Genomic DNA, 25,492 nt, shown 5'->3' on the forward strand with positions numbered 1-25,492 from the left:
CCGAGCTCTTCCTCTCTTGGATCTCTCCCCCTCTTTTGTATCCTTCATTCACTAGATCCATCGCCCCAATCGCTGGAATCTTTTGAAACTTTGTATCTCCTCTCCACATAGATATCAAAAACAATAGAATTCCTACCATCATCTACTCGATACTTCAGCCATGGATACCGCGCCAGACAGGCTTGTGGCGTCCACGGTAACTGTACCAGAAGTCTCCCCAGCAGAACTATATGAAGTCCTAGTTGGTGCGACATCCCAAGATCCAGCTTTATTGCGGGAATCCGATAAGCGCTTGAAGCAGATGATGGGTTTATTCGGCGCTTTCGATGCCCTGCATGATATCGCTTCCCAGAAAGCGCTCCCAGTCCCAGTCCGAAAGCAAGCCATAATACAATTCAAGAACGAAGCTCTCAAGTCGTGGAGGTCTCGAAAGTCAGCAGCAGGTTCAATCAGTGTTTACTTGCACTGATAATATTTTAGGGTCCAAAATGATCAGCATCGCCAAAGAATTCGCAACCGTTGTTTAACATTCTTGGATGATGAAGATGAGACAGTACGACGTGACCATTTTTATCTCTGATATCTCCGTACTCATAGTCCAAAGATCGCGATATTCAACAACGTTATTGCCTCCAAGTTGGCGCGACAGGACTACCCCTCGTCCTGGTGTGTATCAAAGCACCAATGGTATTCCCATACTGATCGTTTTCAGGCCAAACCTTGTGACAGATCTCATAGCAATCATGAATTCAAGTCTCCAGCGTCGCTATAATCCTCCATCTGAGGATTTGAAGGATACATTAATCCTGCAAAGAAGCCTTCACCTTCTAAACCTTATATTGGGCGAATTCGCTGCACACAAAATGCTAACCGGCGTCAGGACAATGTCAGAGGTGAGTTAGGCGTATCGTCCGTGCTTCATTCTGTTCAAATAAGTACAGCTTGTCGATCAACTACATGCCACCCTCTACGGATACTATTCGTCTATATCTTCCAATTTCACTGCTCTCAACCTGGAAGCCATCAACTCGCCCCGATCGTATAATGATATCTTAATAGCGCATCGGGTATACAAGTGCATCAGTAAGATTGCTGGCTGGCTGTGGCAAAGAAGTGACCGGACTGGCAAAGAACAGTTCACAAAAAAAGAAGCCTGGGTAAGTCGGCCACATATTCTCACGAGCACCTCTTTATCACAATATTCTTGTAGTTTCAGCAATTCTTTCAGAACTCCGCCGTTCAATTACAAGTTTTGTTGGATCTGCGATATAAGATTGTCACTTCCGGTTCAGTGAACACTCATCAATCTTTCAAGTTCATTGAAACTCTGACCACTCATATTCGCCACATCGGCAAATTTTTCCGTCGCCTATCTCAGCTATCTCACGCGCGCTTTGTCGAACTTCCGTTGTGTGGAAACCTTGTTATGTTCTATTGGTCGCTGGTTGTTCAAGCAACAACCCGGGAGTCTGGCCTTATTGAAGGTGTGTATCCAAAGCATTTCAATGAATTTGACGGCAATGTGAAAATTATAGATTCACCTACTGCCGTGTATCCTGTTCGAATTCTTGTACAAGGCATGGCGCTCTTCAACGAGAACCTGGCGCAATGGGCTCCGAAAAGAAGAGACGGGACCTTGAACAAAAACGGTATTCAAGATCTGACATCTGTGTTTTCTTGCCATGGGCTGACCATATATACCAGCTTTATCGAAAGAGTTCGTTGAAAACGCGGTGACATTAATAGTCGGTCGCTTTTTGCCCCTCAATCTGAAGGACCTCGAAAGTTGGATAGCAAATCCTGAAGAGTGGGTCAACATTGACGAGAAAGAAAGCGAACAGTGGGAATTCGAGATACGTGTATGTCCGCGAACGTTCTCTGCGTTGATGTGGCTGAACAGTCTGTGCAGCCTTGTAGTGAAAGGATTTTAATGCACTTGTCCAACCAGTTTGCGGACTACGTGATGCCATTGCTTGAAACAGCATTTAAGCAGGTTGCAAGTGAGTCAATCTGATGCAAGATACGAACTAGTACGACTGACCTCTTCTTTAGGCCAAAGCACCAATGATATGCAAGCTATAGTGCAAAAGGAAGCGCTTTATTGTGCAATTGGTCGTTGTGTTTTGAAGTTGAAGGCGTATATTCACTTCGAACAATGGGCTGCAGAGAGTTTGGTAGTTGAAGCCCGTAGCTCCGATCCCAAGTCCGTTCTTACTTCCCCATTTTTCATCCTCAGCATTGACATTCTTAAAGTTTTCGTATCATCAAGAGGCGTATAGCGTGGATGATAGGCCAGTGGGTGTCCCAAGCCTGTGTGTCGCCTAACCTTTCCATTCTTTGGGATATATTAGTACATCTTTTGAGTGACCGGGGCCCTGGTTCGGATATGGTTGTGCGGTTCACAGCTGCGACTGCAGTGAGGGAGTGTGTTGACGTGAGCCAGTAAATATTTGCTCAGATATACCATTCCTAATGATTTCCAGACTCTCGAATTCGACGTCAATGTTTTCGCCCCATATATCCCGACCACTATCACAGAACTTGTCAAATTGATGGGAGAAGCAGACACCCTTACGGGTAAAACCCGCATTGGAAACACACTCAATGTTGTGATTGACCAGGCAGGAAGCAGGGTATGTTTTATCCCCGAAGAAGCAAAGCACGAGTTTTACCGTGGCTCTCAGATTACGCCTTTTGTAGCAACAATCACAGAACCTCTTTCGAAACTCTGTAAGTTTTGGTCTCACCAGTAGTGCCTTACACTCATGTTTATATTTTTCCAAGGGAGTGATGCGGGTGCTGACTGGTCCTTCAAAGGATCTCTGCTTACTAGCGTTACAAATCTTGTCAAGGTAAGATATTTCTCACGACCTTGCCTGACCGACGTTCATCCGTAATTTTAGGCCCTGAAAGGAGACTCAACGTCTTTAGGACACATTATCGTTCCTTTGGTCCGAGCAAGTCTCAGAGAAGCGGTGAGTGGATATTTTCGCATTTCGAACTTTCCACTTATCCTTGTAGATCAATCTCGACGAGGATGGGCTCGGCCTGTGGAAGGCCGCATTGCACAATACATTGACAGTACAGAGTATCAATGGAGCCCCAGCGCTGCTAGATTTGGTCCCCGATGCCATAAAATTGCTGGCGACGAACCTAGATCTGCTTGGTAAAACTGTTGACATAATCGAATCATATATGCTTCTAGAGGGAGCGCAGATTCTTCAGGTTAGCCCAATGTTTGATGTCCATACGTAACCCGTTGAAGTCAGTCTGTAGGTCTGTGCCGTTGACCTTTTCAAAGCCTTCCGCCAGGGATTCGAAAATGTCAATATCACCGTCAATCGAAAGGATTTGCTAGTAGCACTTAATCTAATCGTGTCAATAACACCTTCTTCCTTATGGGGCGAAGCTTTGCATGTTTCTGGGCTGTTCGCCTACCTCATGAAAATACTCCTCGATGGGGAGGTAAATTACTTTTTTTTCAGTTAAACATGCGCTAAATTCATTTTGTTGAGATCGTCACTTATATCTTGGCTGAGCATATATACATCTGGGCCCGGATCGTCATGGCAGATCGTCAGATGTTCTTGCAGTTGATGACTGCTACCGTGCCAGTCCTTGGCATGACAGAAGCGAAGTTGTATGAACGGCTAATGGACGTGTGGTGGGACAAAGTATGTTCATTGTTTGGTCAGTTGAATGTGTACTGATTTATTTAGTTTGACTCTATGTCGGAACCAAAACACCGTAAACTGTGTGCTATGGGAATGGCCGCTCTTGTCTCAACTGGAAGACACGAAGTGCTGGAAAGACTCCCAACCGAAATTTTCAACTTGTGGTCGGAGGTATTTTTAGACCTCAAAGAGTCTAAGGAGCAAATGTATGACCTGTCCCCTCTTCTCAGCGCGAGATGTCGCTAAGAACCTTTTTAAGGGCATCGGCTGAGCCGTTACGTCGTTATTGGGAGTTTGATGACACCTCGTCAGATACTTTTTACAAGGATACTACTGGCACACCTGAACATGATCGGCGAAAACTAGTAAGTGTAGTTGTTGGGCGATTATTTAAGCCTGTTGTCTAACCATGCGCCCAGGTCAATGAGGCAGATCCGGTTCGCACCATCAAACTTACCGAGTATGTTGGAGCTTATCTGAGAGAGGCCGAGGCGCTTTACGGTGCAGAATCGTTTCGAGCCCAGTACATCTCCAAAGCAGACCCTATCATCTTACAGGAGATTGAAAAAGCGTTAGCAGAAGGGCTCTGAAGAATGATTTTTTCATCTCGTATACTTCTCCCATATATGTCATGCTTCCATCCCGGCTTCTCAGTTCTCATCTTTGGTTTGATATTAATGATACTAGATACGAACTAGTAATCATCAGAAAGACCGGATTCGCTGTAAGATCCAATTGAACCTGAGAGGTCTGTGGTGTCGATATCGAAGTCGCTACTGAAATCGTAGTCACTTCCACCGACTTCGTCGACTTCTACTGTGAACCGCTCAGCGCCACGGACAACCTCTGTGCACCTTAGACATTCCCAACTTTCGTCCTCTGCATCATCGGCCGCGCGCATCATTCGCTCGGCTATACAATGATAACAATACATATGACCACACGACGTGATATATGGTGTGTATAATGGATATGCGGGAGGCTCGCTTTGTGAGCCGCTAGACGCGACGTTAGAACTGGATTGTGAGACTGCAAGTGCGGTAAACGCGTTTGCTGAATCGGCCATATTGAGATTGAATGAAGCGTTTTCTGCACAGATCGCGCATTGATCTACAGGCAGTGAATGATACTTGCCAAATGCTTGGGATATACGCGGCGCTGCATTTGAAGGATATGATTGTTTGCCCAATGCCGATTGGAGTTTGGATGGTATTGACACTAATGATGCTGTGATGCGATTGACTCGATGGCGTACTTTCCGAGCACTGATGAGAGGCAAAAGGAATAGCAGAAATTCCTATGAGCGAATTTAAGACAAGTAACCTTTGTAAAGCCTTTGTACGTACGGTGAAAGCATGCCAGACCATCTGGCGATTCATGAATTCGTAACTGACATCGCGCCTGAGTAGAGCTCGAGACGGAACCAGTCGCATGTTCACTAATCGGTCGGCGACTGTACGGAAGCTGACAAATCATGAGATGAGGTTACTGGGATGAGTGTGATACATACCGACCATCCCAGAGGAATGCCACAAAGCTGGCGAGACCGAGTAGTGTGTACGATGATTCGAAGGAAGTCAACAGATCCCATGCTTTGTGACGAAGATCAGAGGTGGGTGCATCTGGCCAAGCACGGGAAAGCGCATGGGCGCGAAATCTGGAATGTGCATAGGGTACCAGTATGGTGAGGGTGCCATGAATTATTAGTATTCGTCTCGGTAGACCAGAAGCTGCAAAAGTTCTCAACAAGTTGTGAGACAGATAAGAAACAGGTGCGCACGAGTAAGAGAATGACCATGAGACGCTGAAGGCGCGACAGTGTAACGAAGATCCTGCAGCTTTGCACCGTAGCTGGCACCGGTATTCCAGATTGACAGCTTGTACAGCACTAAGTGAATAAGTAAAGTAAGCTCTTGTTCGAAACGTCCTTTAAATGAAGCCTTTGAAATGATTAGAGCAAGGTGAACATTAACCAAGAAATGGATTCACGTTTGCCAGCACTAGAGCCTTGTTTAGCGGCTCTTGAAGAAGGGTAATGAGCTCCTGGTCGAGGATCTCAGCGTCGAGCTGTCCGACGCGTGATATAGGCACATTTTCTGGCGACGAGAGGTGCAGAGATTGACGCAACGCGTTCAAGCGTGGCTGGGCAGCATTCCAGGCGTTCTCCCAAGTGGACGATGGTGACATGACGATTTTATACCACGTGATATCACGGACCGAGTCAAAAATATTTAATTGAATGTCCAAATCAATTCTGTGCTTTACCATCATGGCTGAAGCTCTCCAGCAGCTCATTCTCGATACCCTCGATGCTCAGTCTTCTATCAAAGACTCCAGGATCCTTGTTCTTCCGGGCCAGAAGGATCCTGCAACGTCGCATGAGGCCCAGATAACCGTTCTCGGTGCCCTGAATTCACTGCTCAGTCGCGAGGTTCGTCTGTTGACTTCATTTTATCGGGAGGTATTCACGAAATATCAAGATGATCAAATATGAAACACGCGAGGTCTTTACTCATGTATTAACTCCAGAAGGTGCTTCAATCGCAAAGGAAGGATCACATGAAGCTCGCGTCTGGTCTGCCCTTCCTATCAAGGGCCAGGGAATACCGGTGACACCACAACAGTTGAAGAAATTGGTTGGAGATGAGACAGCAAAAGTCGGGCAAGGTCGTGCTTTCAAGAATGGCTGGATCGGTAAAGAAGGTGGTGGTTTCGTTAAGATGGTACTTCTTTCTTTTTCTTTTAACAAAATTTACGGAACTCAATTGCTGGTTCGCCGCAGGCCAATACCATAAACGATGCAGCACAATTAGACTTGCAGGAAATAGAATCTACAGGAACACTGAAAACTGGAGAGAAGACCCTGGCGGATCTGCGAAAGCGTAAGCTGATCATACAAAAGTGAATTGTCATATCTCCCGCCCAGACGCATCTGACATCAATCAGGAAGGGCCAGTGGTTCACCGTGAACAAGGGTCCTGAATTCAGCACTTCCACGGCGAAACCGGAAACAGATCTGACTGCAGACATGCTAACATCGTAACTCACTTTTCCCCGTGATTCAATTGGTTCTCATTCTTTCTCAGTGGTGCGTGGAAAACGGCCAAATTCAAGAAGTACAATTTCGAGGCGGAAGGAATACCAACGAATGGAGGTGCTCTGCATATGCTCCTCAAAGTTCGGGAGGAAATCCGTAATATCTTCTTGGAGATGGGGTACGCAAATTGCCATGCCTCTGCTGCTCAGCACTTCTTATTTTTCATCAGTTTCGCAGAGATGCCTACCCAATCATATGTAGAATCCGGTTTCTGGTGCTTCGATGCCTTGTTTGTCCCCCAGCAACATCCCGCCCGGGATTTACAAGATACTTTTTACATCTCCGATCCCCCACATTCACTACCTCCAGAGCCTGAATATTATAAACGAGTTTCTACTGTACATGAACATGGCGCGTACAGTTCAACCGGGTATCGCGCCCCTTGGTCGCACGAAGAGTCATCCAAACTTCTTCTACGAACACACACGACTGCGTCGTCTGCACACATGCTATACAAATTGGCAGCAAAGTGTAGAGGAGAAAAGGTTGATGGAGAAAAGGAAGACTTCACTGGCACAAAATCTGCTGCTGACAATGGTGATGGATTCAAGCCGGCCAAACTTTTCAGTATCGACCGGGTGTTCCGAAACGAGACCATGGACGCAACTCATTTGGCCGAATTCCATCAAGTCGAAGGAGTTGTCGCCGACCGCAATCTTACCCTGTCGGACCTGATTGGTGAGCTCGTTGCCGTATTCTTGACACCATATTTTACGCCGTGATCGCAAAGGCTTTATGCGAGTTTTCTTCGAGAAAATGGGCATCGAAAAAGTCAGGTTCAAGCCAGCGTATAACCCTTATACCGAGGTTTGTCCGAATTCATCTTCTGCGGCGGTTCCGACCAACTAGTGCTTTACCCAGCCGTCACTTGAAATCTTCGCGTTTCACCCAATGTTGAACAAATGGGTTGAAGTCGGAAACAGCGGCATGTTCCGACCGGAGATGCTCGAACCCATGGGCTTCCCGAAAGACGTTCGGGTACATGGATGGGGCCTCAGTCTTGAGCGACCCACGATGATTCGGCAAGTACCTTTGACGTGAAAAATGTTCACGATGCTAAATGTTCCTTTAGTTACGGTATCAACAACATCCGCACACTTGTTGGACACAAGGTGCCCATTGAAAATGTAGAGAATTCGCCGGCCGTCCGTTTCTAGACATGATGATGCTGAGGACAATGCGATGTACACATCTGTTTCGTAGAGAATACATGAATACTCAGGAGGGAAAGGAAGGTGGCACAAAGCAACAAGGTAAAGAAAACGTGAGGTACTTTAAAAATGAGAAAACAGCTGCGTTTTTCCGGGTGCCGAACATGTATATACAAGCTCCGATGGCAGGGACGACGCCAGATTGATTGGAGATGTAGTGGTCGGCGACTTTATTTGAGGCATACGAGCAGCACGAAAGAAATCGCTACCAACCATGACAGGGAGCTGCTTGCTTTTAAGGGGTTGCAATTTGGCAAGAGACGAGAAGAGCGAGAAGACAGGGACGATGACGAAGGCGGTCCAGGTTGGGAAAGGCTGAAGGTACCAAGGAATGCTTTTCGGACGGTAGCAAGCCTCAACAATATCATGTTGAGTGAGCGAGACGGCATGCGTAAATGTCCAAGTGTCGACTAAGGGTATCGTACCGTTGACAGTGTCATTATCGGCAGTCCAAGCTCCCGTCAGAGACCAATGGTAGGGAGGCTGGAAACAAGTGCGTCCAGGCTGCGGCGTGTATGACGATCTAATAGAAGATAAAAGCCGGAGCCAATCTGGAGCCCGAATCCCTAGAGAATTCATGACTGGTCTGTATACGCGCTGAAGAACGAAATTGCATATTTTGAAGAAACATACGAATCAAATTTCCAAGGCAAAATGCAATGATGCTGGAAGAAGAAATTGCGGCGTAACAGAATGTTTGGCTGCGAATGCTACTCAATCCTCGAGCTGCAAATGACATGAGAATGGATGCGGTAATTCCGGGACGAAAAATGAGAAAGACGGGATGCCCGAGAATACTGTCCACGCTCACTCAAAGACGTTAGCGTGCACTCTTCGTCGTACATAGCTGGAGAACAGACAGAATGAAGGCGCCCGCGCCTGCAACCCACATATCCAAGAACGATCCACCAAACGCAAGGGGGCAGATTACAGCCGATAGACAGAAAGCAAGGAGACAGCGAAAAAGTAACAGAACAGAGCGGTGGGGCATTCAATGGATCGTCAAGCTGCGCCGAAGCCTTCTTCCCGCCAGTCTCGTTGTGAACAACAGATCGGTAAATCAAGTGAACCTTTTGCAACGCTCCCAAGGACAACCTACCCCCGCACTTCACGAAATGCGTCTCAGACCAGCCCAGTTCCTGATCGCCGGATCGCTGCTGGACCAGTCACACATCGTTGAACGGGTCGCTGACGTGAAAAAAAAGGATGCCGCTGAGGATTTCCTAGTGTCAGGCAGTGGTGGATGAGGCGGGGCAGTATAGCGAGAAGAGGGAACATTGGCAGGATATCGTTGAGTACGGTACTCGTCGTTGCCTGAGGAGAAGTATACGTGCGATGGCGATGGCAGTCTTTCTCCTGCATGTTCAGCAACAGCGAGGAGAAGGAAAAAGCAAAAAAGCGCAACGACGGTGAGAATTCGAAAGAAAGGCAACCAAATGGTAAAACTAAATATGGACATGGCTACAATTTGTTACAAGATAATAAGATACGTGAAGGCATTATACAGTGATCCCGTCTATTCTTCCATTGCTGCTAGCTGAGCCTCATTCAACACCTCAGCCTCAGCCATTAACTTCTCCTCTAGCGCAGATACTCGGGCTTCAGCCTCACGCTTCTCGTTCACCAACTCGGCGTATCGCTCCTGTAGGCCCTGCTCACGCCTTGCAAGGACCTCAACTTCTTCCTTCAAAGCAGAAACACGACGGGGACCAGCTGCCTCTTCGTTGATCCGTAGGCGTGCAAAACTCTCATAATCCAGATGTGTCTTTTGCAACTCTCCAAACGCGTCAGTAACCCGCTTTGACAATACTGCAAACCGCGCCTGATAGCCGCCTAGTGTCACACCCAGCTTTTTCTCCACCTTGCCCGCCTTGGCCGCGTCCCTAGTCATGGTTTCCTGGGCCTCCGCAATCAGAGCTTGGTACCCTGAAACCCGTTCCTCGGCCGATAGCTCCGACGGCTCAACCCATTCACCAGACAAAGGACTAAATACCAGTCGCTTCCGTATTTGCGCCCAGGATTGGCTGTCATCATCAAAAGAATCTGCTTTCGCTAAGCGCATAAGACCGTCTCGTATTTGCGCGGGGCTGGCATTGGGAAATCCTACTAACGACGCCAATTCTTCGTGAAGCGCTTGCTTAGCACTGTCAATGTCGTCGTCCGCAAGCATGATGTAAGTTGATTTTGTACTCCCAGGCCGTGAGGTGCCGGGTAATGGGTATGCAATGGAATCGTGCTCCAACAACCTCACGAGTTCAGCGTTGATAAGCCGCTCCGTCTCATCTCCTTCTGCACTGTTGAAACGACGTAGCATCACATCCGCGTCGACATTAGCTGGTCTTGGTAGACCTAACCGCACCGCTTGTGATCTGCGAGCCAAAGCCTTCCTTTCTTCTTCTTCCTGGATCCGTTTGAGTAGGGCGTCTCGTTCTGCTGCATCAATCTCTGAAAGCGTGGAAGCATCCGCGTCCCCAGTCTCTTCCTCATCTTCCGGGACCATTAATTCAAAGTTATTTTCCGGTTTGGGCAAGTTCATGAACCCAACCTGCAAGGCCCGTTTTGAAGAGTTAAGGTGTAACCTCTGCTCTCGTGGAGTACTTTCAACTGCATTAAAGCCCTCCGGGTTGATTGATAGATTGTCTCGTAAAGGCGTCCGCAGCGGTGTCCCGGCGACGACATCACCCCTCGGCGTAGCTGCAACATTACCTCCGGCTCGAAGAGGTGTTGCTAGAGGATTAGGTGTGAACGCAACTTGATGTCGGGGTGTAGCACCTTCAAAGCCTGTTCCACCAGAAGGTCCAGCATGCAGAGGTGTATTTTCCTCTCCAAGTAGGGGAGTCTGTGCAATTGTCATGTTGCGTAAGTTTCGCGCCTCGGACATAACGTTGTCCTCTAAGAAACAGAAATTAGATACCTTGGCATGACCACCAATAAAAACTTACGTTGAGGGGCAGTGCGAGGGGTCCGTGCCATCCTAGCTCCTTCTAAGCCTTCATAGTCGCTCAACAGCCGTCCGCTAGCTTCGCTGCCTCCGCTGACCAGTGATTTCGCATTCTCTCCTGCCAGGCCAATCTTGACGATGTCCTCTAACTCGGCCTCACCAACCTGGGCAGCAGGAAGCACTAACTTCTGCCGTCTCCCCATTGACTCGGCCTCCTTCAGTTTCTGGATTTGTGCATCCCGGGCCGCAAGGAATTTTGTTTGATGTTCCCCGTTTTCTTTCGTGCGCTGTCTTTTCTTCCTTTCCTCCTCCTCACGATCAGGTTTACGCTTATTTTCAAGCCGTCGAAGACTTTGGCCTACAGGTGCAGCAGCCACACGCGCCTGCTCCTCTGACGTGTCATAGAAACCTGCCGCTGGCTTCTTCTCGAAAGGAATGTCTGCATTGTACTGTGAATGCAATCTCAGAGTCTAATTAAAGATAAAATGAAAGGGTGGACTCACATCCATGCCTTTCTTTTTTGTTTTGGAACGCGTTCTGAGAATGGTCAATTAGAACAGTCCTCAAATGATAGCTATGGATACTCACATTATTCCAGCTGCCTTCAACTCACGTTTCTTCTGAAGTACGGCGAGCCGACGCGCTTCTTCCAACTGGCGTTCGCGAGCCTTCCGCTTAGCTTTCTTACCTTGCGTATTTGCCAGACGTGCTCGAGCCTCGGACAACATTTCCTTCTCTGAAAGATGATGAGACAGCGGCAGATGAATAAAAAGAGCCAGTTCACCGTCTTCGTCCATATCAATGGGGTCAGGCCGCGCAGGTTTGGTTTCAGGGTCAGGGTCAATTTCCCCAGGTCTCAGTCGCCGAACGTCGTCAGCACTCGGTCCAGTATCTTCAGATGGACCTGTAAACCCAAGTTCTTCATTTTCCTTTGCTTCTGCCTCATCCAATAACCTCTGATACCGTTCCAAGCACTGGGTGGCCGTCCGACCGACTATGGGCGCAATGGTACGCCATTGCGTGGGCATCAACTTTGCAAGATGTAAAAGCTTTTCGTCCTCCGTCTATATAAATTGAGCATATATGAGAGAGATAGACGTGCTGACTACAACTCACTTTGGACCATTCTGTCTTCTTTATAGAAGGATCCAGCCATTCATACCAGCGAGCTTTGCATTGCTTTGGTGTCTTGCGCACCAGCAAAGAAGATATACGCGCCCTGCACTGCATTAAATAGGAACTAAAAAATAAGAGAAGTGTAACTCACCATTGATTCTTGCCGTACTTTGCTATCGCAGCCTTGAGAACTTCATCCTCAGTATTCTGCAAAAAAAGTTAACTCGCGTTCAGGCATTAGCAGTGAAGTCAAAGCACCTTCCAAACACCTATGAAAAGGTTATTTATTGCATTTAAGGATGCTGAGAAGACACGTACCTCCTTTGATAATTATTCGGACCATGAGTGGTGGTGGTGAGGAGACGAGTCGAATCTAAACAGAAACAAACATTCTTCGTTTGTTCGTTCACCCAATTTGGAAATGCATCTTCGTCCCTCCTCTCATTCTGCTGTATAAACACTATTTATGGGTTTTTTTTTCCATAATGGAGAAATATTTCGTGGTCGTCAAGTCGGCATCACGTCGTAAAGGATTCGACACCAAAGAGAGCAAGTCTATACGATACCAGCCATATAACGCGCCTGAGTGCCGACCGCTTAGACCCAAGGAGAAGATAAAGTATGTCTTGTTTTCATGCTTAATCTCCGAAGCTTACGATTTGTGGGTAGTCTTCTTCTAGAGCAACTGCCTGACTTTGAGACTGAACCATCTCCGGCCAATCTTACGAAACTATTATTGAGCACACTGCCCGACGAATCAAATCCTCTCACTCATTCTGATCTCGTTGATCGTTCAGGTTCAAAGCATCTTGATGTGCACTTGAATTGGCATTGAACTTTGTGACAGATCATGTTATTTCAACGTCAACGGGTCACCAAGTTGCTGAAGCGCGTATCTCTCGTAGAACAGAATATTTTGAGGCTCGTGCCCAGAAGCTCGCCCAACAGAGAGAACAAGGACGCTCTGAGAGTCAAATCTTGCGCAATACCCGCATCTACATCGACGGATATCTGTCTGGCACAACTGACATCGAAATGAAACGAATTGTTACAGAGGCCGGTGGTACTGTTCTGTAGGTTTGCACAATTTATTCGTATACCTAACGAATTTTAATTTTTTTAATGTTAGAATGAGCGCCTCCGGTGCGACGCATATATTGTCGTCCCAATGCCTCAACGGCTCCAAGACGCACAAAGTACTTACAAGCAAGTCAAGGACACAAGTGCAGGTCGTTAAACCTGAATGGGTATTAGATAGCATTCAATCGGGAAGACGACTACCGGAGAGAACGTACAAGTTGATCAAGAGCAACTCTACGAAGACATTGCATGATATGTGGCACAGATGAGGATTTCGCAAGTATTATTCTATGTACAAGAACTTGTAAAGGCTGCGTGAATTTGTGTCATAGTAATTTATATCTCTGTACATGTGTGGGTCTGCAATATTATTTAGACCAATGGAACATGATGCATAAATTCTTATTTGGCTCAACATAGCCACATTGGTTATTTCTCACCGTCACCCGCCAATGTCTTCTAAACCGAGCAGTACGCATTCATTGCCGCCTTTCTACCCGTTATCCATCGTATCTAATATTTAGCAGGTACCCTCAAGTTGGATCAATTCTGTACGTATCAAAGGTGCCTCTGTAGACTCTATCCAATGCGTGTCGACAAGATTCTAGTCGCGAGAGAGATTTCTTAGAACTTCATGAACAAGTGCAGGTACATGTTACCGTACTATTTTCTGCCACACCTTTGAAGGACATGCTTTAGACGAGCGTCAAACTTCTCGATTCCTTGGAAACTTTCCTCTCCACATTTCAAAAGGATCTCTCAGCGGTATCAGGGCAAATATCAGAACTTCAAGATAGAAGTAAAGACATTGATAACAGGCTCAAGAGTCGTCGCGTTAGTGTCCAGTATGCACTATTAGTCCAAACATTCAATTGTTCTTCAGAAAATCGAGAAGCCGCTATCTAGCTTGATAGCTGACATTGCGATACCGCCGTCAATAGCGACTGTTATCTTAGACACAGACGTCGGGGAACCTTGGATTGATATCATCGACGACTTGGAGCGAAGGCTAGATACATGTAAAGCGCGAGCACGAGTGAAGGCGGCGAGAGACGTGGGCGAAGTTGCGGAGGGTCTGCGGATAGTCGTACGTTCGCTTTCTTTATGCCAGCGTATATCGTTTACCTGCTCTCTAAACCAAGGCAGCATCCAAGACGCGCGCTTTCTTCCTTGCCCTCTTTCAGCCTATACACAGGAGCGTTACGACAAACATGCAAGTCATTCAGACATCTATAATACTGAAATATCGGCCACTTTTTGCGTTTCTACAACGGCAGGCTCCAGATGTCGCACATGAAGTGCAAAGGTCTTATGTTCGCGCAGCCCGGGTTTATTATGAGACTGGCTTTCGTCGTTATGTGCGGAGTCTGGGATGGGTTAAGGTGTGCTGCCTTTGTGCTACACATAACTGCTTTCCTTCACTCATCTATTTCAGGCTCGCTCGGCGCAGAAATTCGAGCCAATAACATCATCTGAGCAGAAAACCACATCCATCGATCTTGAGCGGCTTGCTTACAGTAAGATAGATGGTCCCAGTGTCACCTTAGCGTATATGGCGGATGATAAATCATACGTGAGTACTGTCATTGCGCGTGTGTTAATCCAATTGATGTCATTTTTCAGACTGAGCCGATTGAAGCGCTATTACGGTCCTTACTTCTGGTTTTCATGGATAATGCAACGGCGGAATACACCTTCGTGAAGACGTTTTTCCTTCTGCAGACACCTCTTCCACCTCTAGACTCAGAAAGCGTCCTGTCACCTGCGTTTTCTCCTCCCGATAATAACTCTTATGCTGGCTCCGAATTTGGTGGTCTTCGAACGCCGGTGCCCCCTTCAATATCAGCTCAACTAGCCTCTTTAAAGGAAGAGCAAGCTGTTACGGATGCTATCTGGAAACAGGTATTTGACCCCGTACTTGAATATGTGCAGGTACGTCTTGACATACTTGTACTCTAAACCATATTTATGTCATACGTTCAGAACTTTGTCCGTTCAATACTGGAACCAATCCCTTCTATCATTCCACTGCTCACTGTGATCCGTCTCATCGAAGACGTTGCCGCAGAAATTGAAAATCGCGCTTGTCCTGCTGCTGTGACGTTCATGTTCGGCATTCGCATGGATCTATGGCTGGTTTTTCAGAAGATGATGTCTGAAAATATCGATGGTGTTAAGAAACTTGCGGAGGGTGGTGGCTCGAGTTATTTCAGTCGTACTGCTGCTTTGACAGAATCCACCGTCATAAACGTGAGGTGTTCATTGCAAAGAGAAATCACTCTTCTGACAATCTTTAGCTATGTAATCATTACATTGTCATTTTCAACTCTTTTGTGGCCTTGACAGAGCAGTCAGACGAAACCATGATTTTCTCAAAGCAAGTTGGTTTTTATGTCTTTGTTGTCTTTTCTGAAGCTTTGTTACAGTCTTCTACGTTTAAGACAAGAGCTTGCCAAAACAATCCAACGCTACGTTAACCAAATCAGCGACACAATATCTAAAGCTATTGCGCAGTCATCCACGTATGAGAGGTTATTACAAGGACTAAGCGTATGTTGTCCATCTAACTATATTCGACACTCACCCTCAGTGAAAAAAAACTCAATAGAAAGGCAATCTTTTCGCAGCGCATCCTAAATCTCAGTTAGAGCTAGCGTATTGGTCCAATCTAGAAGAGGAAGCACGACGTAAGATAATATCAGCAAAACAAACTAAACAGCGACGGTAGAACCTCTAATCGTAACGTCAACCACACGAACTATTATTTATCATGGAATAATTTTATAGTTAGTCAACATTCCATAATGCCCCCGAGCCAAAGGTAACAATGCTAATAATAATACGCTGAAATAAGAAGTGGATGGTTTGTGCTGTGCAGTCACAGAATGGATCAACCTCTACCGCTTACACGAGCCGGATCTTTCTGCAACGTCGGGAAGGACGCCTTCAAAAGACTGCCATTTTGTTTACCAATCCCCAGCCGATTGAGAACATCTCTCACTTCCCCCGTGCCGGAGGTGATGGTACGTTTCTTCGTCCTTGACCGTGTCTTCGTCAAACGACTGTCCCCCACAGACGAGCCGTGGTCGAGTGTGGATATGGAGGATGGTCGACCTCCCAAAGCTAACGCCGGATTTGACATGCTGCTTCGACCTTCCAGCGCCTCCCGTAACTCTGTCACTCCTACACCCCGAGTAGAGCGAGCGAGACTTTGAAGTGACATGTTTTCGATGTGCATGAAACCCGGCGATATCTTAAGAAGGGGCGAGATCCCATCGCCACGTATCGTATTGTCGTACGGTGTGGATTTTTTATAGGCTAGGAAATTTGGTCAATCAATGATTAAGAGTATTGAAAACGGAAGACAGCTTACAGTCCTTCAATGCCCCTTCGGCTGTCCACTTGACTGAAAATCGTCGCAGAAGACTCTGACTATCCAGACCTGTCGCTTCTTGCACATTCCGGTTCGCAACAATAAGCGAAAGAGCTGTCTCGGCATCAACACCAGACCAAGCAAGCTCATCAGAAGATACGTCTTCCGAAGAAAAATGTACAGACTGTGGCGCTGAATGATACGTCCCTATATCCCAGGGCTGATTCGTAGGCAACTTTGATAATTTAGGCACATTCGTTAAGGCCTTGAACCACATTATTAAGACAATTCGATGCTTATGAGCAAAAGGCATCTACCTTCTCGGCCACATCCACTAGTTGCCTACAATCCCATTGAGACCCTAACAGCAACCAGAGTTTTGCAAGGACGGCCTTCATTGTGTTAATCCGACGAACGGTCGCAGGGTCGCCAACGTTGTCTTTGCACGTAGCACCGTCTAATGCTAATAGCATTGGCAGACCGGTCAACAAACCACGAACGGGCAGTTGTGCGTGAACAGTTGTTAAGACGTCAAGTATATGGGTGTAGTCCGATAAACATGCTGAGTCAGCGGATGTCACTTGGGAGGACGCCCTTTCGAGCAGACGGAATGCTAACGATATTTTTCGTGATCGAGGCGTCTGGGAAGCGGAAAATGAAGGATCGGGTATAAGTGACTCTCCTATTGGGTCGTGATCGACGTGATGCTCTGCAGACCGGGCGGCATGGTCGTGACCATTGACTGAGGCAGAGTAAGAGATAGAAGGACTAGATGTAAGGCCTAGTGATGCGGCGGTGGCGAGGATATATATATAAGCATGGAGGGCGTTAAGAAACTTGGCACCAATGTCTCCAGAATACAGAAGCACATGTTTGCTTACAGTCTGCAGCCGATGAGGACCATCGGCATCGGCTAGGTCTGGGTGCTTAGGCATTTCATTTGCTAGATAGAAAACCAACGTCTGCGCGTAATCCACACGTACTGCATACTCTTTGTCGCACAGCAGGCTCAGAGTGTCATGCCAGATATCGGAAGAAACTCTCGTCCTCCTGGATGCTCTTTCATCGACGCCAGCGTCCTTATTAGTAGCGTCAATAGAAGGAGAGGATGTTTTAGCTGATACTGATTCAGGCCGTTTTCTGGATTCAGCATTACCGGAAGATTCGTGGATGTCAGCAGAATGTACTAGGCCAGAAAGACCGGCGAGTAATTCACGAATGACTTCTGTCCGGACTTGCCCACTGGAAGACCCGCCACGAACGACAACGCCTTGCATTTCAATCAATGTTAGCCTGTTGATCAGTTCAACCTACGAACGACAATAAGCCTGGGACGACATGCACAAACACTGTTGACTGACTGCAAGGTCTTGGATCTGATCTGAGTAATAGACATGAGTGCCTAGAGACGATATGCACCGGACAAGGTCTGGGAGGAGGGAATCTTCAGGGTCAAGGGACGTGCGACGTACAACCATAGTCATTAAGTTTGATAGAATGTCGGAGGTAGAAAGATTGATGAGAGGCGTAGGAGAGTTAAAGACAGTCGTCACCATAAATGTAAGAGCTTTATGCATCGAACTTGTGACAGGTTCGTCTTGACCTTGTAAGAGTCGTTCTACGAGCCATGTTGGAACAGCATATCTATATTGATATTGTGACCAATCGGCAGTCTTTTGGGCGAACCAGCAACAATGCTGCAGGTTGGTCCAGCCCTTCATATCATCGAGATTGTCAAAAGATGACCGCATTATGTATCCTAATTGTAAGCCGTTGGCATGTTCCAGCAAAGTGACAAAGGCACGCAGACACGCGCTGGAGACGTCTGAGATTGAAGGACCCTTGTCTCCGTCGATGTGGAGATGGATAGAAGCAGCTCGTCTCTCGATGATTGGTCGCGTACGAAATTCTGAAAGATAAGGCGATAATGGGGCTCTTTTGACGCCTTCGGCCCTGCTCAGCATTCAACCACCGATACCCAAGCCACGGAAAAGACCGCTTACTGGTCGTCCAAAACTTTGAGGCCTGTCTGAAACATGGTGACTAGAATGGGGCGCATGATGATAGAAACTTGGGAGCGAAACTGAAGAGAATCATTGTATAATGCCTCGGAGCTTAACGCTCCTGTGAGCGCGGCAAATCCGACAAGGCGCATCCTGAAGGACGTAAATATTCGATAATTTGCGCACGCGAGCCGGACACACCGATTCTGAATTTCAGGGTCTTTCGCCTGAGAACAACTCAATGTGGCAAAACCTCTGAGTGCCGAGAGATAATCCCGAGTAAAGTTACTGTCGGCCCCAATAAGCTGACCATTGGTATAGGTTGTCCACGCGGTGAACTGTGCGACTAAGTGAGCGGTCTGGTGGGACATGATGTCCCAGCACGTACGACGCTAGCGGCCCTTGCTATGACCTCGAGATCAGAGGGAACAGAAGATAAAGCTGCATCAACTGAGGCCACCAAAGAGGGAGAAAGGAGAGCAATGTCTCGACGGCACTCGGTAGCGAGAGCACGAAATATCGCCAGAGTTATCAAGAGAGACCTTGTGGGCGGCGGCCATTAGTCAGTCAGAGCATATCAACGAGAGTTACATACGCTCTTGTGCGGATATTTCCTGAGCGAGCCTTCCTGCATTCTACTCTAAGACGCTTCTCGAGTTCGCTGCCTAATTTCGTCAACTTTCCTGGGTGATTCGAGCTGTTGAACCGAGGATAAGCGAGGAACAACGAAGGATCCTTGATGGTACGAACGCATAATAGGTGAGACGACTCAGTTCTTGGGAATTTGGGGAGTAGTCTGGACCGGCCGTCAAGAGCGAAGAAGCAGGAGGGTAGCACGAGTTGAGGAGCTGCACGTGATTGGGGGTGAAGATGAGGTTCATGACAAGGGCGTATGACGGCGAAAAAGAAGGGATCTGTCCCTCGACACGCGCAGTGCACTACTTGACTGGCAATTCCCGGCCACCGCGACATCCCCCGTGGGAACTTTGGCCCTATTTAGCCCTTGACAACATTTTTTTTTTCTTACTGACTACCATCATAGTAGGTGAGCATCCCTCCCATTATCGCGTACAGGATGAATCTTTGCTGTGCACCAGTCCAAGTACCCTTCATGTGATGTGCACTGCGGACAAATTCCCTGGCTCTCTATTTACGCTCGGGAGCCCTGATCTTTCTCTCTCTCAGTACACTGTTTCGTTGTTGACTAACTGGATTCCTGTACAGAAATATATACGTTGACTCCCAAATATACTGTCTGCCTGGCTCGTGGATCTGGTTGACGTCCAACTCAGAATTGTTGATTGCATCAATCCACGACGACCAAGCACAAGTGTTTTTCATAGAACAGCAACGGACCTCCATGGCTTACTTAGGCATCCATGTTAATCTTTGGCGTTACTGTTGCCTCCAATTTGTATGTAATGTAAAGACAATTCGGTCTCAGTTGTAGAGGTAACACAGCGACACAGACGCGCCGCTGTGATGACAGTTCCCGGGAACCCTTTTCACCAGTAGGATTAACCAAGGTGAACATAACAACGCTTGACGTCCTTTTCACTATGGACCATATACGGTGATTATAATCAGAACACCCGTCATGTAGTGAATTGGTTCCATTCTCATTCTCCGGCACATAACACTTATTTGACCCTGAAGGGCCTTTGGAGATGGGAGTCGTGACACTGATTCTGAATCCTATTTGCATACCTTTGTGCATATTGGAAGCGCGTCGTGGATGCTTCTTTACGAGAACGTACCTCCCTACAACGGGTCCAAAATTAGGATGGTTGGGGTCCGTCACGTACATCATCTAATACAGTCTGCGAATTGGTGTGAAGACACGGTTGGGACTGGCAACGTATGAGGTTGTCATAGCCAAGCAAGATATCCCAAAACTCCCTGTTCTAGGACGGAACAAGGACATTCTTGTCGGCACTTATGTATCAGTGCTCCTGCTGTACCTTGTCTTTCACCCAGAATATGGTCGTCGCTGCTCCTAAGGGTATGAAACTGGCCAATTGAATATCTCAAAGGGCTCTAGGGCGTGTTCAGATGATGAAAAGGTCAATTGTTGTGAACAGTACATCGTCCGTCAAGACCTGAGGCTTCCGTGGGGAAGTAGTGCAGAAAGGAATACCAGCGACGTCGACATCCACAACATTTGAGAAGAGACGGGTGTGTCCGAGTGATACAACCGCATGGAATGTATACTCTTTCATGGCAGAGATATGGAATTTCTGCTCAACTGACCTGTTGCAACCAAAGTCGGTGACGGTAGTGCGATCCACAGGCTGTTATATGTGCGAGGATTTTGCGTGAGTGGACCGTCGTAGTCGACAGGGCCGATGCCGATTTGGGCTTCGCGTAGAGATCTCCACCTTGGAGTTAAATCGAGCGATCACTATGATTTTGGCTGCAAGTCCCAATGCGCTCTCCGTCTACTTAGGCTAGCATTTGACGCGCCACTTCGCAAGGCTCAACAACAATAAGCCGAATTTCTCCAGATGAATGCCAGACGACACAAAGTTTACTAAATATAAACGAGGAAATCGTGTATTGAATGTTTACCAAGTTGGCTACAACCATATAAGTTATCAAGAGAAAGCATATTGCAAAGATGAGTTATTGGCGATATTGTAATGCATAGATAATGGTTGCAAGTTCAAAGTCGTATTGGGATTCGTACGCTGAAAGTATTCGTCGTCGCTATCATCATCCAGGATAGTACATTTCTGGACCACGGAATCGAAATCAGGCAAGTTACTAAGGATCGGTTCCAGCAAACGCGGCAAGTCAGATCTCGTCAACTGAGTTTCGGCTATCCATCGTCGACTGATCATCCAACTAGCCACACCTTTGGGAGGGAGATGGAAGCCTTCCTTCAATGGTCCAACCGCTCTGTCCTTCTTTCCAACACCTCTTTTGGGTTTGGACGCCTTGTCCCCGATGTCTTCCTTGTCCAGTATCTCGTAGAATCTGATCAGACGCTTACTACGCCAGGGATATCCCCGGGAACACAGCAAACCGTCGTCTTCGGAGTCAGAATCATCGGAAGACATGCATTCGAGTTGGAATGTGCCATCGAAAGCTATATGCTCGAAAGCTTCAATGCGCAAGCGTGCATCGGCACGATTCGTGAGTTTCTGGGGGAGACATGAGACTTATAATCCAAGTCCAGTTGGACATGTGAACTGACGATTTTTCTGCGAGATACATGCCTGGCTTTATGTGCTTTCCGGTCTTCCCGAGCCTTGGCACGATCAGCTTCTCTATCATCCCGCTGCGCCTTGAACTTCTGCCGAAAAGTAGTGAAGCATTGGTCGAAAGCGGAATCTAGATTCTTCTTGCTGAACTCCCCGTCGGGAAGATCTTTGTATCGTCGACGGTTCTCCTTGATGTTGGCGATAATGCGAGCCTTCATACGTGCGTTGTGTACAGACTGTTTAGCCGTCTTGTCCCAAACAAAACGCACAGGGTCGGTGTCCTTTAGTGATTGGCCTTCGGTATGACTATCAGGAAGATCATTTGCATTTAAGACATCCATGAGCAGCAATATATGCGTTCTCATTGCATGCTACAGCAAAAATACAAGATCAGTGGATACGCCCAAAAAAGACAGAGAAAAGAAACTGACATGGATGGTGATACAACGTTTATCGTGATGATTTCGACGTTTCTTTTTCCGATCGCGCATCAGGACAGAGCTGTCCGAATTACTACCAGAATCTGATTCTTCGCTACTGCTCGATGATGCTCGTCGCTTTTTGCGCGTCTTGGATGCTGTATTCCGGGACCGTTGCGTGGGCACAATGGGATGTGGGGAAGGTGATGGTGTCATGGCGCCCATTGGAGACTCATCAGGTAGCAGATGCTGTTGTTGCTGGTCTGGAGCAGCTGCGTATTGTTGAGAATAGTTGATGATTGGCTGACTCGAAGAGCCTTGGATAAATGTGGGATAATGCACGCCCGGTGGTTGTGGAACAGGCGAAATGAGAGAAGAGGACTGTGCTTGTTGCAAAAATGGCGCATTGCGAGCTGATGAAAGTGACGGAGACGCGCCGGTGTTCTGTTGAGTATTTCCAGGAACTGCCGTGCGAAGAGTGACGAGTTCTTGTCGCAGCTCGAATAGTTGGCGCTCCATCTCTGCTTGTCGCTGGGCATATTTCGCTTCCTGCTCCTGCTCCCATGCTATTCTCCTCTTGCGTTCTATCTCTTGCGTCTGGCTGGTTGCCGACACTATCCGAAGCAATTCATGGACTGCATGACCTGTCGAGGGTTGGGTTTGTCTAGGTAATCTCTCAGAAGCAATGGGGCAGATTGACATCAAGAGGTGCTTACCTGGTGGGCGGTAGAGGCTGAGGTTCTGAGATTGCGAGCTCTAATTCACTTCTATGAGGGGCATACTGCTGAGGGGGTTGGACAACGGGATGATATGGCTCCGGATAAGAATTTTGTGGCGGACGGTTTCGATATGGAACAGCAACAGCATAAGATGGATTGAGGGCATCCGAGAGTTCGCTAGTGCCCATACCCCTCAATCATGAAGGGCCAACGTTCGATTCCTTGTCGTCGAAGGATAGAACGTCTATTTATTTGTTTCCAACGGAAATTGCCGAACGTCGCCCAAGAAGGAAGCGACGCGTCACTTTGAATTCGTTCACGCTCTTGCCACCAACCCGTTTACTGCTCATTAGACTTCCATGGATGAGTTACTCATGCAGCAGTCGCAAATTCGACAAGGAGGTCCCAGACCTGATGCTACCACTCCAGACAAGCACGTCTTCTTCCCTCCATCGACAACTTGCACTAACATAGTACCACAGTGGAGAAGTTATTCATATCTCATCTCTTGCGCTTCTGAAGGCAAGCCTTCACACAGTGCAAAAAGCGTGGCTCACCGAAATTTAGATGCTTAAACACGGAAGGGCTGGTGTACCTATGGAAGTCATGGGCCTTATGCTGGGAGAGTTTGTGGACGAATATACGGTCCAAGTCATTGACGTGTTCGCCATGCCGCAGTCGGGAACAACTGTTAGTGTTGAGTCAGTTGATCATGTTTTCCAAGCCAAAATGGTGGACATGTTGAAGCAAACCGGGAGGTGCGTAATATCCGTGATGCATGTTGGTCTCGGCTGACCGGTGTCGTAGACCGGAGATGGTCGTGGGTTGGTATCATTCGCATCCTGGCTTTGGCTGTTGGTTATCGAGCGTAGATATAAACACACAACAGGCGAGTTCTTGCTGCAAGTTCGCCCATCCCTGTATCTCACCCTCGCATAGTCATTCGAATCCCTCAATCCCCGCTCCGTTGCTGTCGTAGTGGACCCGATCCAATCAGTAAAGGGAAAGGTTGTAATCGACGCCTTCCGCCTAATTAACCCGCAGACCGTTATTTCTGGGCGTGAACCCCGTCAGACGACATCTAACATTGGCCATATCAACAAACCATCGATTCAAGCTCTGATACATGGTCTCAACCGGCATTATTACTCCATTGCCGTCAACTACCGAAAGACAGAGCTTGAGCAGGCAATGCTAATGAACTTGCACAAGAGAAACTGGACAGAAGGATTGCGACTCCGTGATTTCCACTCTCATAAAGAGGACAACGAGAAAGCCATCAAGGTAATATATTTCCGTTCTCATTCCGATCATCTCTGACCACCTTTTATAGTCTATGCTCACACTTTCAGAAGCATATAACAAATCTGTGCAAGAAGAATCTACATTAACTGCTGAGCAGCTCAAAACACGGCATGTGGGCAAGCAAGACCCCAAACGTCATCTCGAGGAAGCGGTTGAAAAAGCGATGGGAGACCAGGTTGTGCAGAACCTTGGGACCATGTTGCTGGCGGAACTATGAGCGTATTTTGTATGGCATCATGATCATGCGATGTAAATACTTACTGAATGAACACCGTAAGCGTATAAATCCAACCTTTGATAACAGTATTTTAAAACTATCAGCGGTTTCAGCAGTGTAGCTTGAAGGCCTTAAGTTCCAACTACGAAGGGGGGTATGATGCAGTGAAACCGTAGGATGTTCCGGGCAAGCAAGTGAGCGAAGCCGGGCCCATCACGATGGCGCAGGGCCTTGGAAAGCTGATACCCCGGACTCTCTGCCATGCCTGGATCTACTTTCTGTCATGACGGTATACTGCTGTTCTCACGCGGATGCCAATTAGACCCGCTAACGCCAGCGCGGTGGCACATGTCCTATAACTGATCACGAAAGGCATGGAGAAGAGCAGTCAGATGATTGAAGAGGTTGGCCGGAAAGTTATACAATCTATATAGCACCCGCGTAAGTGGAAGGGATGGCCCCTTGTCCCCGTTTCAAACTAAACGTCGGCATGATGCCCATCTTTTTGGATCGTCTGACAGCCTTCCCTAACCGCCTTTGGCTCTTCCGGGTGAGAGAGGTGACACTGCGCGAGTAAATCTTGCCCATTGGGGACATGAAATGATTGAGAACGCCCGGATGACAAGCATAATCGACGGGATTAAGGTTTAGTTGATGGAAATAGTCGCGTTGACGAGCCTCGTCACGAGGGGGACCCACCCGGGGGGGCCTCTTGAAGGGAGAGAAATGATTCTGACGCGACTTGAGCGTGAACTCGTAAGGCCGGATGATCTGAAATGAACGGGTAAGTGTCAGGAAAAACAAAGGATTGGTTTTACACAAACAGAGGTGGAAGCAAAAGGTCTGACTGAAGGGGCATCTTGACTCGGACCACCTTCAATTCGAATCGGTGCTACGTAAACCACTTAGCACGGCAGAACTCGGAAAACGAAAGAGTATACCTGGTGATTCTGCAGCCACGCTGTCGAGAAACTTGGAAGTCTCCTTCATGGCGCCAGAGGCGCTCTTATTGGTTTGTGTTCTCGTGCCAAAGTCAGTGGCATTCCTGACCACAAGGGAGGTGGATATCCAACGAACCCGAAGACTCTCTAATGGACGGTGGCAGACTGGACGAAACATGAGGCGTAACGCGTT

General features: G+C 47.5%; 13 protein-coding genes across 13 annotated transcripts; 5 read left to right on the forward strand and 8 right to left on the reverse strand.

Annotated features, from left to right (window-relative positions):
* Positions 1-7: 7 nt before the first annotated feature.
* Positions 8-4,400, forward strand: BT62DRAFT_985443 (ARM repeat-containing protein). The gene is made up of 21 exons (XM_043189940.1): positions 8-432; positions 481-553; positions 605-666; positions 713-893; positions 942-1,157; positions 1,211-1,484; positions 1,536-1,649; positions 1,705-1,859; positions 1,910-2,000; positions 2,053-2,203; positions 2,254-2,434; positions 2,484-2,633; positions 2,685-2,730; positions 2,785-2,852; positions 2,904-2,975; positions 3,022-3,225; positions 3,277-3,465; positions 3,516-3,674; positions 3,720-3,880; positions 3,934-4,039; positions 4,094-4,400. The coding sequence occupies exons 1-21, from the start codon at positions 161-163 to the stop codon at positions 4,262-4,264; spliced, it is 3,096 nt and encodes a 1,031-aa protein (XP_043042551.1). The 5' UTR covers positions 8-160; the 3' UTR covers positions 4,265-4,400.
* Positions 4,263-5,866, reverse strand: BT62DRAFT_985444 (uncharacterized protein). The gene is made up of 5 exons (XM_043189941.1): positions 5,664-5,866; positions 5,455-5,614; positions 5,185-5,404; positions 5,021-5,138; positions 4,263-4,971 (listed from the first exon to the last, which is right to left on the reverse strand). The coding sequence occupies exons 1-5, from the start codon at positions 5,859-5,861 to the stop codon at positions 4,369-4,371; spliced, it is 1,299 nt and encodes a 432-aa protein (XP_043042552.1). The 5' UTR covers positions 5,862-5,866; the 3' UTR covers positions 4,263-4,368.
* Positions 5,867-5,930: 64 nt separating this feature from the next.
* Positions 5,931-8,038, forward strand: BT62DRAFT_985445 (uncharacterized protein). The gene is made up of 9 exons (XM_043189942.1): positions 5,931-6,105; positions 6,155-6,397; positions 6,457-6,575; positions 6,621-6,713; positions 6,761-6,889; positions 6,941-7,449; positions 7,502-7,578; positions 7,633-7,793; positions 7,844-8,038. Exons 1-9 carry the CDS (start codon positions 5,944-5,946, stop codon positions 7,926-7,928), a joined length of 1,578 nt encoding a protein of 525 aa, XP_043042553.1. The 5' UTR covers positions 5,931-5,943; the 3' UTR covers positions 7,929-8,038.
* Positions 7,795-8,703, reverse strand: BT62DRAFT_660289 (uncharacterized protein). Its single transcript, XM_043181796.1, has one exon. It carries the CDS (start codon positions 8,559-8,561, stop codon positions 8,046-8,048), a length of 516 nt encoding a protein of 171 aa, XP_043042554.1. The 5' UTR covers positions 8,562-8,703; the 3' UTR covers positions 7,795-8,045.
* On the reverse strand, positions 8,693-9,441 carry BT62DRAFT_1002608 (uncharacterized protein; the record flags this gene model as incomplete). The annotated part of the gene is made up of 2 exons (XM_043176864.1): positions 8,693-9,077; positions 9,146-9,441. 2 exons carry the CDS (start codon positions 9,439-9,441, stop codon positions 8,693-8,695), a joined length of 681 nt encoding a protein of 226 aa, XP_043042555.1.
* Positions 9,442-9,498: 57 nt separating this feature from the next.
* On the reverse strand, positions 9,499-12,382 carry BT62DRAFT_1002609 (uncharacterized protein; the record flags this gene model as incomplete). Its single annotated transcript, XM_043176865.1, has 9 exons — positions 9,499-10,874; positions 10,925-11,372; positions 11,427-11,460; positions 11,512-11,659; positions 11,708-11,987; positions 12,040-12,142; positions 12,191-12,246; positions 12,298-12,308; positions 12,358-12,382. 9 exons carry the CDS (start codon positions 12,380-12,382, stop codon positions 9,499-9,501), a joined length of 2,481 nt encoding a protein of 826 aa, XP_043042556.1.
* Positions 12,383-12,442: 60 nt separating this feature from the next.
* On the forward strand, positions 12,443-13,388 carry BT62DRAFT_963888 (uncharacterized protein; the record flags this gene model as incomplete). The annotated part of the gene is made up of 4 exons (XM_043188706.1): positions 12,443-12,658; positions 12,709-12,836; positions 12,887-13,112; positions 13,169-13,388. The coding sequence occupies exons 1-4, from the start codon at positions 12,525-12,527 to the stop codon at positions 13,386-13,388; spliced, it is 708 nt and encodes a 235-aa protein (XP_043042557.1). The 5' UTR covers positions 12,443-12,524.
* A 183-nt stretch (positions 13,389-13,571) lies between these two features.
* BT62DRAFT_979134 (Vps52-domain-containing protein) lies at positions 13,572-15,847 on the forward strand (the record flags this gene model as incomplete). Its single annotated transcript, XM_043189411.1, has 11 exons — positions 13,572-13,590; positions 13,721-13,767; positions 13,819-13,953; positions 14,003-14,206; positions 14,262-14,501; positions 14,555-14,692; positions 14,743-15,051; positions 15,103-15,369; positions 15,417-15,496; positions 15,546-15,669; positions 15,728-15,847. The coding sequence occupies 11 exons, from the start codon at positions 13,572-13,574 to the stop codon at positions 15,845-15,847; spliced, it is 1,683 nt and encodes a 560-aa protein (XP_043042558.1).
* On the reverse strand, positions 15,592-19,416 carry BT62DRAFT_985448 (uncharacterized protein). Its single transcript, XM_043189943.1, has 9 exons — positions 19,246-19,416; positions 19,091-19,192; positions 18,884-19,037; positions 18,697-18,833; positions 18,496-18,648; positions 17,854-18,445; positions 16,810-17,802; positions 16,493-16,757; positions 15,592-16,437 (listed from the first exon to the last, which is right to left on the reverse strand). Exons 1-9 carry the CDS (start codon positions 19,374-19,376, stop codon positions 16,010-16,012), a joined length of 2,955 nt encoding a protein of 984 aa, XP_043042559.1. The 5' UTR covers positions 19,377-19,416; the 3' UTR covers positions 15,592-16,009.
* Positions 19,417-19,534: 118 nt separating this feature from the next.
* On the reverse strand, positions 19,535-19,966 carry BT62DRAFT_929058 (uncharacterized protein; the record flags this gene model as incomplete). The annotated part of the gene is made up of 1 exon (XM_043185636.1): positions 19,535-19,966. A coding segment is annotated over exon 1 (212 nt), but the record flags the coding sequence as incomplete, so codon positions are not given.
* Positions 19,967-20,995: 1,029 nt separating this feature from the next.
* On the reverse strand, positions 20,996-23,085 carry BT62DRAFT_963894 (uncharacterized protein). Its single transcript, XM_043188707.1, has 4 exons — positions 22,834-23,085; positions 22,130-22,781; positions 21,692-22,069; positions 20,996-21,638 (listed from the first exon to the last, which is right to left on the reverse strand). Exons 1-4 carry the CDS (start codon positions 23,022-23,024, stop codon positions 21,090-21,092), a joined length of 1,770 nt encoding a protein of 589 aa, XP_043042561.1. The 5' UTR covers positions 23,025-23,085; the 3' UTR covers positions 20,996-21,089.
* Positions 23,086-23,179: 94 nt separating this feature from the next.
* Positions 23,180-24,471, forward strand: BT62DRAFT_929060 (Mov34-domain-containing protein). Its single transcript, XM_043185637.1, has 6 exons — positions 23,180-23,269; positions 23,319-23,358; positions 23,404-23,594; positions 23,644-23,725; positions 23,776-24,120; positions 24,170-24,471. The coding sequence occupies exons 1-6, from the start codon at positions 23,196-23,198 to the stop codon at positions 24,356-24,358; spliced, it is 921 nt and encodes a 306-aa protein (XP_043042562.1). The 5' UTR covers positions 23,180-23,195; the 3' UTR covers positions 24,359-24,471.
* Positions 24,413-25,484, reverse strand: BT62DRAFT_929061 (uncharacterized protein). The gene is made up of 3 exons (XM_043185638.1): positions 25,300-25,484; positions 25,183-25,250; positions 24,413-25,129 (listed from the first exon to the last, which is right to left on the reverse strand). The coding sequence occupies exons 1-3, from the start codon at positions 25,475-25,477 to the stop codon at positions 24,785-24,787; spliced, it is 591 nt and encodes a 196-aa protein (XP_043042563.1). The 5' UTR covers positions 25,478-25,484; the 3' UTR covers positions 24,413-24,784.
* Between the last annotated feature and the right edge of the window lie 8 nt (positions 25,485-25,492).

Source organism: Guyanagaster necrorhizus (genome assembly GCF_019112545.1).
Source record: "Guyanagaster necrorhizus MCA 3950 unplaced genomic scaffold BT62scaffold_6, whole genome shotgun sequence".
In the NCBI taxonomy this organism is placed as follows: Eukaryota; Fungi; Basidiomycota; class Agaricomycetes; order Agaricales; family Physalacriaceae; genus Guyanagaster; species Guyanagaster necrorhizus.